Source organism: Dictyostelium discoideum (assembly GCF_000004695.1).
Source record: "Dictyostelium discoideum AX4 chromosome 2 chromosome, whole genome shotgun sequence".
NCBI classification, from domain to species: Eukaryota; Evosea; class Eumycetozoa; order Dictyosteliales; family Dictyosteliaceae; genus Dictyostelium; species Dictyostelium discoideum.
The window spans coordinates 2173868-2187958 of NC_007088.5; the positions used below are offsets into that span (position 1 = coordinate 2173868).

Sequence of the window (14091 nt, forward strand, 5' to 3'; positions counted from 1 at the left end):
TTTAATATTATTTTTTTTATTTTATTTTTTTTTTATTTGAATAATTTAAACATATCCACCTTGGTTACCGAAAATTGATTGAATTTGAGTATTGTATTGATTAATTTCACCTAACCATTCTGGTTTATCTTGAGCGATTTGGTTATAGAAAACTCCGGCCATTAAGTAATTTGCAATTTGGTTTGGATGGAAACCATCAATTGGTTCTATAATAGGAAAAATTAAAAAAAAAAAAAAAAAGTTAGTATTAACTTTATTTAAAATTATTATTATTATTATTATTAAAACTTACCAATAAGATCATAAGTTTGACCACCTTGAGCAACCCACATTTCATTAATAGTTGCGAATGGGAAATCGTAATAAATCATATCGAAATTATTAAAAGTATAATTTTTAATGAGTTGATTATAAACGAGAGATAATTGAGCAGCACGATTACTGGTATAATCACGAACTGTTTCATTTGGATTCATCCAACCCCAACATGGACTTACTTGAATACAATTTAAGAAATCATAAACCTCTTCATATGTACAACCGAGTGGATGTGTTCTATTCCATAAACTATCCCAAAGTACTCTACCATCAGCTAAACCAACAAAAACGACATGTGAACCTTTTGGTAAAGTTGTTTCTAAATAATTTAAGATTGTTAAAATGTTTTCACCAAATTCTTCTACGGTAGTCATTGAATCATAATCATGATGACCACTACAAACATCGTTACCAATGAGTTCGAGGAATAATAAAACTGGTTTATCAGTGTTTTGGTTACGGTTAATGGTTTGAATGATGGTTCTTGTACTTGATGAGCTAGCACCATTTACACCTAAATTTTGGTAATCTCTATGATTACATAAATTTCTTTCTCTCATTCTGAGATACATTGAATCTACGTTTGGTGCAGATGTATCCCAACCAGTGTAACATGATCTCATTGGCCAATCGACTTCAGTCTCTAAAATGTCAATCATTCCTTTGTAAGTGGTGGAATTAATATCTCTTGCTGTCATCCATTGTGGTGGAATTGAGAAATGTGCACCTGCTGAATCACCAGAAACAATTACACCCATTGCACCAGAGTTGGAACAAAATAATTCTTCATATGATTGTGATTGATTATTGACACCAAAAATACCATTACAATTCTTATCAACACTTGCATCACCTGTACCTTCAATTGTACCTGGATATGATGATTTATCAAAATCATTACAATCTTTACCTCTCCAATTATAACCTCTAAAAGTTGCTTCAACTAAAAAAATAAAAAAATAAAAAAAATAATAAAAAAAATAATAATTAAATATTTAAAATTAGTAAATTAATTTAAAAATAGAATTAAAATAAAACTAAAATAAAATACATACGTGAATGATGATCACCATCAAAATCTTGAATTGGTAAATGTTCAGATGAAAAGACTTTAATTAATTCTTGAATCCAAGCCCATGGACTACCTCCAACTTTTGGATCTTCTTTGTTATATTCTTGATGAACATGATCTGGATTATAGAATTTAGATGGTGCACTTGTGAATAATCTACAAGTTGGTGATGTACAAACGTTCATTGCATGACATACATCATCAGCATTTTGGTATTGATCAAAGTATGAAATGATTTGTTCACCATAAGTATTAACTAACCATGTACAAAGTGAACCAGCTTCATCTGGGAAAAATGAACATAATTCATCTAATGAATCTTCAATTGATTTATTATGAATACCTGAATATTGGTTAACTAAACTTAATACCTTTTTTTTTTTTTTTTTAATTTTTTTTTTTTTTTTTTTTTTTTCGAAAATGGAAAAAAAGTGATTAGAAGATATTATTTTTTTTTTTTTTTTTTTTTTTTTTTTTTTTTTTTTCAAAAATGATAATAATTAATTAATTCTTACAATTGTACATGCAGCACAGTGTGTACCACCATTAGCTGATTTTACATCATTTGAAATAAATTCTTCAAATTTATTTTTTATTTCCAATGATTTTCCATTTACTGGAATGTTTACGGCAGTAGTAAAATTAATTAAAACTGATAATACTATAAATAATAATACAAATACAGATTTCATTCTTTATTTTATTTTTTATTTTTTATTTTTTTTTTATTTCACTTAATAAAATAAAAGTTTAGAAAATATGATTAAAAAAAAAAAAAAAATAAAAAATAAAAATGGGACTGCTGGAGTTTGTGAAAAAATGAAAAAATAAAAAATAAAAAAATAAAAAATAAAAAATAAAAAATAAAAAATAAAAAAAAAAAAAAAGAGGAGAAATTTGGAAAATATCTAACGTCTCCCCAAAAATAAATAAAAAAAAAAAAAATAAAAAAATAAATTAAAAAAACAGTATCTTTTTTCGAGTGGGAATTTTATTTAGAAATTTCGAAAATCAAAGCAATGCAATGTCATATTCAGCTCAATTGGCAAGAGTATCTCGATTAATAATTGTAATTAATAAATACCATGATTTTCAAAAAAAAAAAAAAAAAAAAAGTTAATAAAAAAAAAAAGAATAAAAAAAAAAAAAAGATGAAAATAAAAAAAGTTGGATTTATGATATTTTTGGTTTGAAATTTGTGGGCTATTTTTATATTTTTTTTTTTTACTTTTTTTTTTTTTTGTTTTTATTTTATTATTTATTTATATTAAGTAAAAAAAAAAAAAAAATAGATTTATATATATATTGTTTTTTTTTTTATAACCTATTTTGGTAAAGTTTGTAATAAATCATTCAATTGTAAAATACTAGTTCCATTTCCACCACAAACGATTGTTAAAATATTTTTTGAATTTATATCTAAAAGTGTTGATAATTTTTTTGAATAGAGTACAGATAATGTTGCACCACAAGATGGTTCTACTAAGATTCTTTCATCATCAACAAATTTTAAACAAGCATCTACAGCATCTCTATCAGTGACTAAAATTGGTTTAATATTAAATCTTTTTGAAATTTCCCAAGCTTCACTACAAACTGAACGAGTTGATAAGGTTTTAATTACACTTGTAACCTCTGATACATCCAATTTTGTCAATTGTTTCTCTTGAAAACTTTTCCAAAAACTATGACTACCAACAGTTTCAACAGTAACAATTGGTATATCATTCCAACCATATCTATCTAAACCTTGTAAAATACCAATCATCATACCACCACCACCAACTGAAAATAAAATTACATCTGGTTTTTCACAAACACCATTTTGAACATCTTGATAGATTTCATCAATCATTGTGGAATGACCCTCCCAAAGTAATGGATGATCGAATGGATGGATATAACAATCTGTACAACCTTCTTTCTCTGCCAATTCCAATGCAAATGTATTTGCTTCATCCCAAATAGTACCATGTACAATTACATTTGCTCCTTCATCTTTAATCTTTTCAATTGTTGCCTCTGGTATAGTATTTGGTAAAACTATCGTTGTCTTTACATTTAATTTTCTACCTGCATATGCAACACTTTTACCTGCATTACCTCCTGATGAACAAATAAAATGAGCTTCTTCATTTTTTGATTTTTTTTCTTTTAAAAGTTGATTACACTTTTTTTTTTTTAAAAAATAATTTCGGAAAAATAAAAAATAAAAAAAAATAAATAAATTATTTGAATAATTAATTTTCCATCTTTTTTTTTTTTTTTTTTTTTTAAATAAAAAAAAATACATACGAGAAGGCCTACTCCACGGATTTTGAATGAGCCTGATGGTTGAAGTGCATCTACTTTCATCCATACTTTTGCATTTTCTTCTTTAAATAATTTTGATAAAGCCAATGATTCCAACATTGGAGAATTTATATGTAATGGAGGTGAAGTTTTGGTATTTCTATTTGAATTTTATTTATTTATTTATTTTTATTATTTTTTATTTTTTTTTTTTTAGAAATAAAATTAATAATCATAACAATCAAAAAAAAAAAAAATAAAAAAAAAAAATAAAATAAATAAAATAAAAGAAATTAATAAAATAAAATAAATCTTAAAATTACATTATTTTATCAAATGAAGAATCTGGTGAAATAGTTGTTTTAAGACCCATTTTATTATTATTTTTTTTTAAAAGAGATTGTTTGTATGTGTATTTTCTAAAAAATCGAAAGTGATTAGTTGTGTTTTGTGAATTTTTTTTTTTTTTTTTTTTTGATTTTTTTTTTTTTTTGCACCTTATGGATATTCTTTTTATACTGAATTTTTTTTTTATTTTTTTTTTTTTTTGAAATTTACGTCAAGCAGACCTGTGGGAAATTAAAAAGCAATCAATTTATCAAAAAAAAAAAAAAAAAAAAAAAAAAAAAAACAAAATATTTTATTAAATATCTATTTTTTATCTTTAATGTCAGAGATCAGTATTTTTATCCATTTAAATAAAAAATTGTTTTATTTTTTTTTTTCCAAAAAAAAAAATTATTATTATTAATATTTTATTATTAATATTTTTTTTTATTTTTAGATTTTTTTTTTTTATTTATTTTTTTTTTTTCTATTTTTGGTGTATACATGATTATTTAATATATTGAAAAAAGGGAAAATGGAGGAGTTGGATTATTGAAAAGGGGGGGTTGAGTGGTGGTTGTTTGAATAATAAATTAAAAAATTAAAAAATTTATGATTGCATTTTAGTTGTAGTTAATTGTTCAATTTTTTCAGCATTATTTTTAATTCTCTCTTGTAATTTATTCAAAGCGGATGGACCTCTAATGAGAGAAAGATTTTGATTGATTTCCTTAAGTTTTTGTTTCTTTTGCATTCCTTTAACACCCTCCATTCTGTTCTTGTAGAAAGTTTTCTCTCTACGTTCTTTAATTTTTTGTACTCTTGCCATTGCAATAATGGTATTATTGATTAATTCTCTATCATATTTAACTGGTCTATTACGTTTCTTTTCAAATTCTAATGTCTTATCAACAGTCATTTCCTTTCCATTTAACTTTCTAAATGCTTTAGTCCATCTAGTCTTTCTTGGATTACGTTTTAATTTAAAGTTTTTATGACATTTTGATCTACAGAAACGGAATTGCTAAAAAAATAATAATAAAAAGAAATTAATAAAAAATTAATATATTTTTTAATTTATTTATTCTTGCTTTTTTCACAATTTTTATTTTATTTTATTTTTGATAATTTGTTTAATTATTTTTATTTATTTGATACAAACTTTACAATCATTTCTAACAAACATAACACCATGACCTGGATATACTGGTCCACTACAGAAATAACACTTTTCGATTCTCATCTTTTTTTATGTGTATATATGTGTTAAAAAAAAAATAATAATAAAAAAAAAAAAAAAAAAAAAAATTTTTAAAAAAGCGAATTTTTTTCGATGCCTCGTTTTTTTTTTTTTTTTTAATTATTTTTTTTTTTATTTTTTATTTTTTTTTTCGTTTTAATTTTTTTTATTTTTAAATTTTTTTTTTTTTTTTTTTTAATTTCGACATTCTTGATTTACAAATTCGGGATTCCAGTTTTGACTGCAAAAAAAAAAAAAAAAAAAAAAAAAAAATAGATAATATATACCAACAAAATAATTTATCGATTGTTTTTTATCTAATAATACAGGTTAATTAAATTAACTTTTCGACCTTGGTTAAAAAAAAAACAGGATGTTAATTAAAAAAAAAAAAAAAAAAAAAAATTGAACTAAAATTGAGAAATAAAAAAAAAAAATAATAATGATATAACCCCATTCAACTAATGAGATTGAGTTAATAGATTCTATAATCAATTTGGTAATTAATAATTTCCATATTCACTCTTGGAATATCAATTCACTATTTATTATTTTTATTCAAGTTATTTACCACCAAATTTATTAAGAAGTATTTTATTGCTATGAATCTTTTTTCTTAACATGAATGCTGCAATTATTAAAGCACAACCAACAACAGGTACAGTGACAGCAACTGGAATTAACCAAGGTTTTTTATTTTCTTTGCCACATGAATCTGATGACTTAAAATCTGAATTAATAATAACTGAAAAATCTAAAAATAAAAAAAATCAGTATAAAAAGTAAAAAAAAAAAAAAAAAAAAAAAAAGATAAAAATTTATAAATACCTGGATCTAATAAACATTGATTACAATGAGGCATATCAAGTGAAATTAAAACTTTTTTATCATCTTTTGAAATTATTTTAGTGATTGTTGTTGTTGGTCTACCATCTGATAACATTTTATCTTGGAATCTACCATAAAGTGTTTTACCATTTTTACTAATTTTAAGATAATTAACATTTTGTAAATTATTACTATTTGGTGATGTTTCTACATTTGTATGTTCACTATCTATACAATTATTAATTTTACCTTCAGTAGTTGAAATATCAGATGACATTTGGATTTGTAAAGTGTTTAGATTACTTTTATAATTCCAATTTGAAACTGATAATGAAAGTTTAAAACCATCTTTACTAACTGTGAATTGATTACCTGCAAATGTAAATTCTTTACCATTGTTACTTTCAATATTTTCAATTGTCATTATAATGGTTGCATTATTAACAATTTGAGAAAATGTTGAAATTAAAGAACCTGAACCAGTTAGGTTATTTGTAGTATTTGTAATTTTCCAACCACTTTTAAGATTGATTAAAGAGTTTGGTACTTGATTATTATTTAAATCAATTTCAGCAATTGAATCAATATAAATTAAATATACAGTATCTTCATTTATAATGGTAGTTGTGCCGTCGGGATTTACCTTTGTTTCAGTTGGTGGTTTTGATTCACCAACATCCTTTGTTAAACAATCAAGACCAATGAAACCAGAATTACATTTACATTCACCATTTGAATTACAATTACCATTACCACTACAATTATTTAAACAATTAATAGTTGATTCTGAATATGGATAAATTGAACCAGACCATGTAATATTATTTTGAATGATTTCAATATTCTTTAAACCAACACCTGGTGGGATTGAAATAACTATTGTTTCATTATCAATTGAGTTTATTGGTATTATTTCATTATCAAATGAAAATTGGAAATATTTATGAACATCACCGAAAAAACCTGATATTGAAATGTTACCACCAGAAGTGGATGGTACCTTACTTGATGACGATACATAATGATATGGAATTGTACAAATTTCATTGTCTAAGCTTGTCCATTTATTATTACATGTACATTGTTTAGTAGTTTCATTACAATATCCATTTTCAGGTTGAAGGTATGGATTAATTAAACCGGACCATGTTATACCATTTTGGGTTACTTCAGTTTTTACAAAACCGAATCCTTTACCAATTTGAGCATAGATTGTATTTGAATTAATTGAATCTATAAGGGAGCTAACACCATTAAAGGAAACAGAAATACCCAAATGAATATCACCAAACCAACCATATAATTTGATTGCACCACCAGATTCGACTGGAACTTTGGTTGAGTTTGTTACATTATGAATTGGGATTAAACAATCCTCACTAGTCCATTCTTTAAAACATGCACAAACACCCATATGATCATTACAAATTCCATTTGAATTACAAGTTGGATTTTTACATGGAACAGGAGTATGAATTAAATTAAAGTAGGTTGTTGTACTTTTATCTTCAACCATAACTGTAAATGATTTATTACCATAGTCAACAATTGGATAATTAATATCACAAATTATTTTATAGAATGTAGTTGATTTAACAATACAATCATTATTACCGATCTTAACATTTACAACTGATTTATCATAAGAATAATATTGACCAGTGATTTCAAATGTTGCATTATTTTGAATGATCGTATCGATTTGTGGTGCATTACCTGCGATTGAAACTGTGAAATTAATTCCTGGTATTAAAAATCTAATTTGAATAATATCATATTGATTACTAGCAACACTAAAATATCCTGAAAAACTATCATTTAAATTATTTGAACTAAATTTAATTTCAGGATATGTTACAATATTATCTAAATTTGTTCCAATATTTTTTCCAATTAATGTAACTCGTGTTGATGATAAATTTAAAAATTTATAAACATTTATTTGACCTTTTTTTTTTTTTTTTTTTTTTTTAAAAAATATAAAAATAAAAATTAGTTATTTTTTAAAAATTATATAAAATTAGTTAATTATTATTCTATTCAAACTTACCATCATTACAAGTTGAAGTTAAATTATAATTTGAAAAATTATTACCAACTAATCTTCTTTGATATGTTGGATCTTGTAAATAACAATAATAGCAATCTGGTAAAGATCCTGATAATAAATTATTTGAAACATCTAAACTAATTGAACACCATGATTCATCGATACTACCAGTTAGTTTGTTATTACTTAAAGTAGCAGTTTGAGTGAATGCTGATTTTTGTAATGTATCTTTTACAGATGGAAGATTACCACCAATTTCAGAATTTGATAATGAAAATTGTTGGGCTCTTTGAAAAATTGATAGATCTGGTAATGTTGAAAAGTTTCCATTTTCAACTATAAAGTTACTACATGTACCTGTTGGTAATTTTGAAAATGGGAAATTACCATTAATATTGAATTTTTTACCAGCATTTTTTAAAGAAAATGAAACAAGTGTTTGATTACTATTTGATAAATCAATATAATCAGCTGGTGGACCCCAATTTCCTTGTGTAAAATATCTACATTTATTATTATAATTATTATTTTTATTATTATTATTCAAGATAACTTTTTGAAAAAAAAAAAAAATTAAATTAAATAAAAAACTTACATAGTACCCCACATTGGATTAATAATATTAGAAAATTCAGTTGGGAAATTTAAAGGATTTGAATTTGAAAAACCCATTCCTATGTAAGTTAATTTACTAAAAGATAGAATGTTCACTAATGAAGATTGATTAAAATCATTTCCTAAATTGAAGCTTAAAGTCCTTAGAAAAGAAAGTGATGATACATCAGGTATATTTTTAGTATTAAAAAATAATGATGAGAGTTTATTACCACTTTGATCACCATCAATTTCAATATCACATATTGCTCCCAAAACAGTGCTTTTTATTTATTTTTTTTTTTTAAAAAGAAAATATAAAAAATTGGGATTAATTAATTATATCTAATTGTTTTTTTTTTTTTTTTTTACCAAAAAATTTTAAAAAAAAAAAAAAAAAAAATTTATTAAATAAAAATAAACTTACAAACTTGTTACATCTTTCAAATAAGATGCTTTAATATTCATGTGACTATTAATTCCTTCTCCTTGAAAATTAATATAAACATTATCATATTTTGGAAGGACTTTATCAAATTCAAAGTATAGTTTATTGTGAATTGATAAATAGCCTATTGAGGGAATTGGAAAGTATGCAAAATTTTGATCTACCGAAACTTCTGCCATATATAAATAGTAAAGTTTAGTGAACCCATTAAAATCACTCCAACTTAAAATTTCATTTGTTGTGGATCTCAATGTCCTAAAAAATAAAAACAAAAGGAAAAAAAAAAAAAAAGTTAAAAAATACTACTAAATTGAAATTAATTTCTTGTTTTAAACATACAAAGATTCTAAATTTCCGTTGGAATTACACCTTGAACCAAAAAATACCCCACTACATATTATTGTTTCAATGTTTGGTATATTAAGTTTTGTGTCATTAACTTTTTGAATAATACTATAAAGATATGGTACTTTTTTTAATTTTTAAAATCAGTATTAAAAAAAAAAAAAAAAAAAAAAAAAAAAAATAATAATAAATATAAAAATAATTATAATAATAGTTACCCTCTTCAGAAACAAGATCAACAGAGTTTACAAAAGATATAAATGAAATCAAAAGGATAATTAATATTGGTAAATTGTATTTCATTTTTTGTGTAATTTTTTTTTTTTGAAGTTTTCTGCTTTTGTTTTTTCTTTTTTTCTTTTTTCGAAACCAATCATATTCTAAAAAAAAAAAAAAAAAAGAAGAAAAAATTAAAACACTGTTTTTTTTTTAGATTTTTTGTTTTTTTTTATTTTTTTTTAGATTTTTTTTGATATTTTTTTTTTTTTTATTTTATTTTTATTTTTTTTTTAATTTTATTTTTTATGGTTTTCAAAATTTTTTTTTTTTAGACTTAAGTACTCTATTTTGGGAGGTCTTTTTTTTTTTTGAAGAGACAAACCTTTGGAATTTGAACGGTTCATAAAAAAAAAAAAAAAAAAAAAAAAAAAAAAAAATAAAAATAATAAAAAGAATTAAGTAAAAAAAAAAAAAAAAAATAAAGTTAAAATATAAAATAATAAAAACAATTGTTTTTGATCATCAAACCCCTTAAATACACAATTCCTTATTTTTTTATTTTTTATTTTTTTTTTATAATTAATTTCTTGAAAATTTGATAATAATAATTTTATAAAAAAAAAAATTTGGGAGTTTTTTTTTTTGAAGACCACCTTTGGAATTTGAAATTTTTTTTAAAAAAAAAAAAAAAAAAAAAAAAAAAAAAAAAAAAAAAAATAAATAAATAGTTAAAATATTAATAATTTTATTATTTTCCAAAAACAATTTCTTTTGATTATCAAACCCTTGTTTCTCAAATTTTTTTATATTTTTTTAGGGTCTTTTATTTTAAATTATTCATTCTTTTTTTTTCTAAATTTCTTAATAAAAATGCAATTATTAAAGCACAACCAATAACAGGTACAGTGACAGCAACCGGAATTAACCAAGATTTTTTATTTTCTTTACCACACGAATCTGATGATTTAAAATCTGAATTAATAATAACTGAAAAATCTAAAAATAAATAAAGCAATAAAAAATTAATATGAAAAAAAAAATATAAAAAAAATAAAAAAAAAAATTTATAAATACCTGGATCCAATAAACATTGATTACAATGAGGCATATCAAGTGAAATTAAAACTTTTTTATCATCTTTTGAAATTATTTTAGTGATTGTTGTTGTTGGTCTACCATCTGATAACATTTTATCTTGGAATCTACCATAAAGTGTTTTACCATTTTACTAATTTTAAGATAATTAACATTTTGTAAATTATTACTATTTGATGATGTTTCTACATTTGTATGTTCACTATCTGTACACTTATTAATTTTATCACTTTCAGTGGTTGAAATATCAGATGACATTTGAATTTGTAAAGTGTTTAAATTACTTTTATAATTCCAATTTGAAACTGATAATGAAAGTTTAAAACCATCTTTACTTACAGTAAATTGGTTACCAGCAAATGTAAATTCTTTTCCATTATTACTTTCAATATTTTCAATTGTCATTATAATTAAAACATTATTAATATTTTGATAGAAATTGGTAATTGATGAGTTAGAAGTACTATTATCAAATTTCCAACCATTTTTAAGATTAATTAAACAGTTTGGTACTTGATTATTATTAAAATCAATTTCGGCAATTGAATTAATATAAATTAAATATACAGTATCTTCATTTGTAATGGTAGTCGTACCATTAGGATTTATTATTACATGAGTTGGTGGTGTTGGTGACCCTGAATCTTTATTTGTTGAACAATCAAGACCAATATAATTATCATTACATTTACATTCACCATTTGAATTGCAGTTTCCATTACCACTACAATTATTTAAGAATTTAATAGTTGATTCTGAATATGGATAAATTGAACCAGACCATGTAATATTATTTTGAATTATTTCAATACTCCTTGAACCAACACCTGGTGGAATGGTAATTACTATTGTTTCATTATCAATTGATTCAATTATTACTTGTTTATTATTTAATAATACTATAGGATCATCATGAACATCACCAAACCAACCTGATAAGGTAATATTACCACCAATGTTTGATTGTACAGTACTCGATGATGATAAATAATGATTTGGTATTAAACATGGAGAGTATGGATTTAACCTTGTCCATTTACTATAACAATAACAAGACTTGGTTATATCATCACAATAACCATTGATTATTGTTGTGTTTAATAAAGATAGGGGAAATGTTGTATTATGTCCATTAACTTTTAAATAACCTTTTGAAGAAATACCACCATATACAAATATAGGAATATTAATTTTACATATTATTTTATCAAATGTACAATATTCAACAATACAATTTAAAATTTCTTTACCATTATCAATTTCAACACTAATTCCAGATTTATCATATGAAAAGTATTCATCATAAATAAAAATAGTGTCAGCCCCAAATGAATTTGCATTTACTATTGGTGGGCTATTTTTCAATGAAATTGTGAAATTAATACCTGGTACTAAAAATCTAACTTGAATAATATCATATTTCCATTTACAAATATTCCACTAAAACTATCATTTAAATTGTTTTTTTGAAAAACTATTTCAGGATATGTTACAATATTTATTAAATTGAATCCAATATTTTTTCCCATTAATACAACTCCAATATCATTAACAATAATTTTATAAACTGATATTTGTTATATATATATATAATTATTTAAATTAGTGTTGTCAATTATTTTAAAAAATAATGAAAAAAAAAAACAAACATACCATAGGTACAAGTTGCATTTGTATTGTAATTTGTAATTTATTAAAAGAATATTATGATTGATACATAGGGTCATTTTGATAACAATATTTACAATCTGGCAATTGGCCAGTTAATAAATTATTTGAAATATCTAAACTTATTGAGCACCATGATTCATTGATGAGAAAATTATTATTTAATGAAGCAAATACAGTAGATTTTGATTTTTGTAGTGAATATTTTACAGATGGAAGATTACCACCAATTCCTAAATTTTTTAATGAAATACCTGTACAAGATTCAAATAATTTCATATCTGGTAGTTTGGTATAATCCATAAATAATTCCAAATGAAAGACATGAATTTCCAGGTAATTTTATACCAATTGGTATACTTCCATTTATATTAAAATAGCAACAATTGTTGTAGGGAATTTTTTTTGAAATTTCGCTTTCTAAACGGCAGTGAATTTTTACACTAAAATACACTGTTTATGCATGGTGTAAAAATTCACTAAATTTTTTTTTTTTTTATAATTAAATTAAAAAACAATTTATTTAATCAGAACAATAAAAAACCAATTTTATTCAGTTATTTGCTTGTTATTTATTTTTTTATAACAAAAAAATTTAGTTGGTGCCATTTTTTTTTTTTTTTTTTTTTTTTTTTTTTTTTTTTTTTTTTTTTTTTCAATTATTTTTTTCAATTTTTTATTTTATCAATTGTTTCATTTTTGGGGAATAAAATAAAATTGTTTTTATTGAAAAAAATTATTAAAAAAAAAAAAAAAAAAAAAAAATTGATAGTTTATATTTTAATTATAATATTCATTATTGTTTATATAATTATTTTTAGTATTTATATTATTTATAATTATAAACTCGAGTTAATATTAAATAAGCGAATTAAGACACTAATTATAGTTGACCCACATTTAAATAATAATAATAATAATAATAATAATAATAATAATAATTCTATTAACTTATTTTTGTGTCTTCGTTACATAAAAAAAAAATGAAAAAAAAAAATGAAAAAAAAAAAATGAAAAAAAATAAAAAAAATGAAAAATAAAAAAAAATAAAAAAAAAAAAAAAAAAAAAATTGGCTCAAATCTAACAATTTAAATTGTTATTTAATTCTTAAACAACAAATAATTGTTTAAAATTAGTTTTTTTTGATTAAATAAATTGTTTTTAATTTATAAAAAAAAAAAAAAAAATTTTAGTGAGTTTTTACAATTGTAAATAATAAAACCTTTTAATTTAAGCTGATATTAAAATAATAAATGGTGGATAAAAAAAAAAAAACTGTTTTGGTGGTGAAGATGAATTGATTTTGTAGTTTGCCAATTTTAAATAATTTTAATTTTTTTTTTTTTTTTTTTTTTTTTTTTATTTTAATAGAGAGATATAAGAGAGATATGTTAATTATAATAATAATTGGGTTGAAAAAACCATTGATTTTTTTAATTTTCTTTTTCTTTTGTAGTTTGCCAATTTTAAATAATTTTAATTTTTTTTTTTTTTTTTTTTTTTTTTTTTTTTTGGTTTTTTTTTTTTTTTTTTTTCTTCATTTAATAACATTCTCTTTTTTTTTTAAAAAATAATATAAATTATAACTTTAAAT

General features: G+C 22.1%; 5 protein-coding genes across 5 annotated transcripts; 1 reads left to right on the top strand and 4 right to left on the bottom strand.

Annotated features, from left to right (window-relative positions):
• Window positions 1-45: 45 nt before the first annotated feature.
• DDB_G0272785 (hypothetical protein) lies at window positions 46-2082 on the bottom strand (the record flags this gene model as incomplete). Its single annotated transcript, XM_639876.1, has 4 exons — window positions 46-206; window positions 293-1261; window positions 1374-1761; window positions 1906-2082. 4 exons carry the CDS (start codon window positions 2080-2082, stop codon window positions 46-48), a joined length of 1695 nt encoding a protein of 564 aa, XP_644968.1.
• A 632-nt stretch (window positions 2083-2714) lies between these two features.
• On the bottom strand, window positions 2715-4055 carry sds (L-serine ammonia-lyase; the record flags this gene model as incomplete). Its single annotated transcript, XM_639877.1, has 3 exons — window positions 2715-3560; window positions 3686-3842; window positions 4006-4055. 3 exons carry the CDS (start codon window positions 4053-4055, stop codon window positions 2715-2717), a joined length of 1053 nt encoding a protein of 350 aa, XP_644969.1.
• A 564-nt stretch (window positions 4056-4619) lies between these two features.
• On the bottom strand, window positions 4620-5252 carry rlp24 (ribosomal protein L24-like protein; the record flags this gene model as incomplete). The annotated part of the gene is made up of 2 exons (XM_639878.1): window positions 4620-5033; window positions 5172-5252. The coding sequence occupies 2 exons, from the start codon at window positions 5250-5252 to the stop codon at window positions 4620-4622; spliced, it is 495 nt and encodes a 164-aa protein (XP_644970.1).
• A 560-nt stretch (window positions 5253-5812) lies between these two features.
• Window positions 5813-9817, bottom strand: DDB_G0272849 (EGF-like domain-containing protein; the record flags this gene model as incomplete). The annotated part of the gene is made up of 7 exons (XM_639879.2): window positions 5813-6003; window positions 6078-8024; window positions 8128-8630; window positions 8723-9004; window positions 9149-9424; window positions 9509-9638; window positions 9733-9817. The coding sequence occupies 7 exons, from the start codon at window positions 9815-9817 to the stop codon at window positions 5813-5815; spliced, it is 3414 nt and encodes a 1137-aa protein (XP_644971.2).
• A 2641-nt stretch (window positions 9818-12458) lies between these two features.
• DDB_G0272847 (hypothetical protein) lies at window positions 12459-12794 on the top strand (the record flags this gene model as incomplete). Its single annotated transcript, XM_639880.1, has 2 exons — window positions 12459-12506; window positions 12627-12794. 2 exons carry the CDS (start codon window positions 12459-12461, stop codon window positions 12792-12794), a joined length of 216 nt encoding a protein of 71 aa, XP_644972.1.
• Window positions 12795-14091: the final 1297 nt, after the last annotated feature.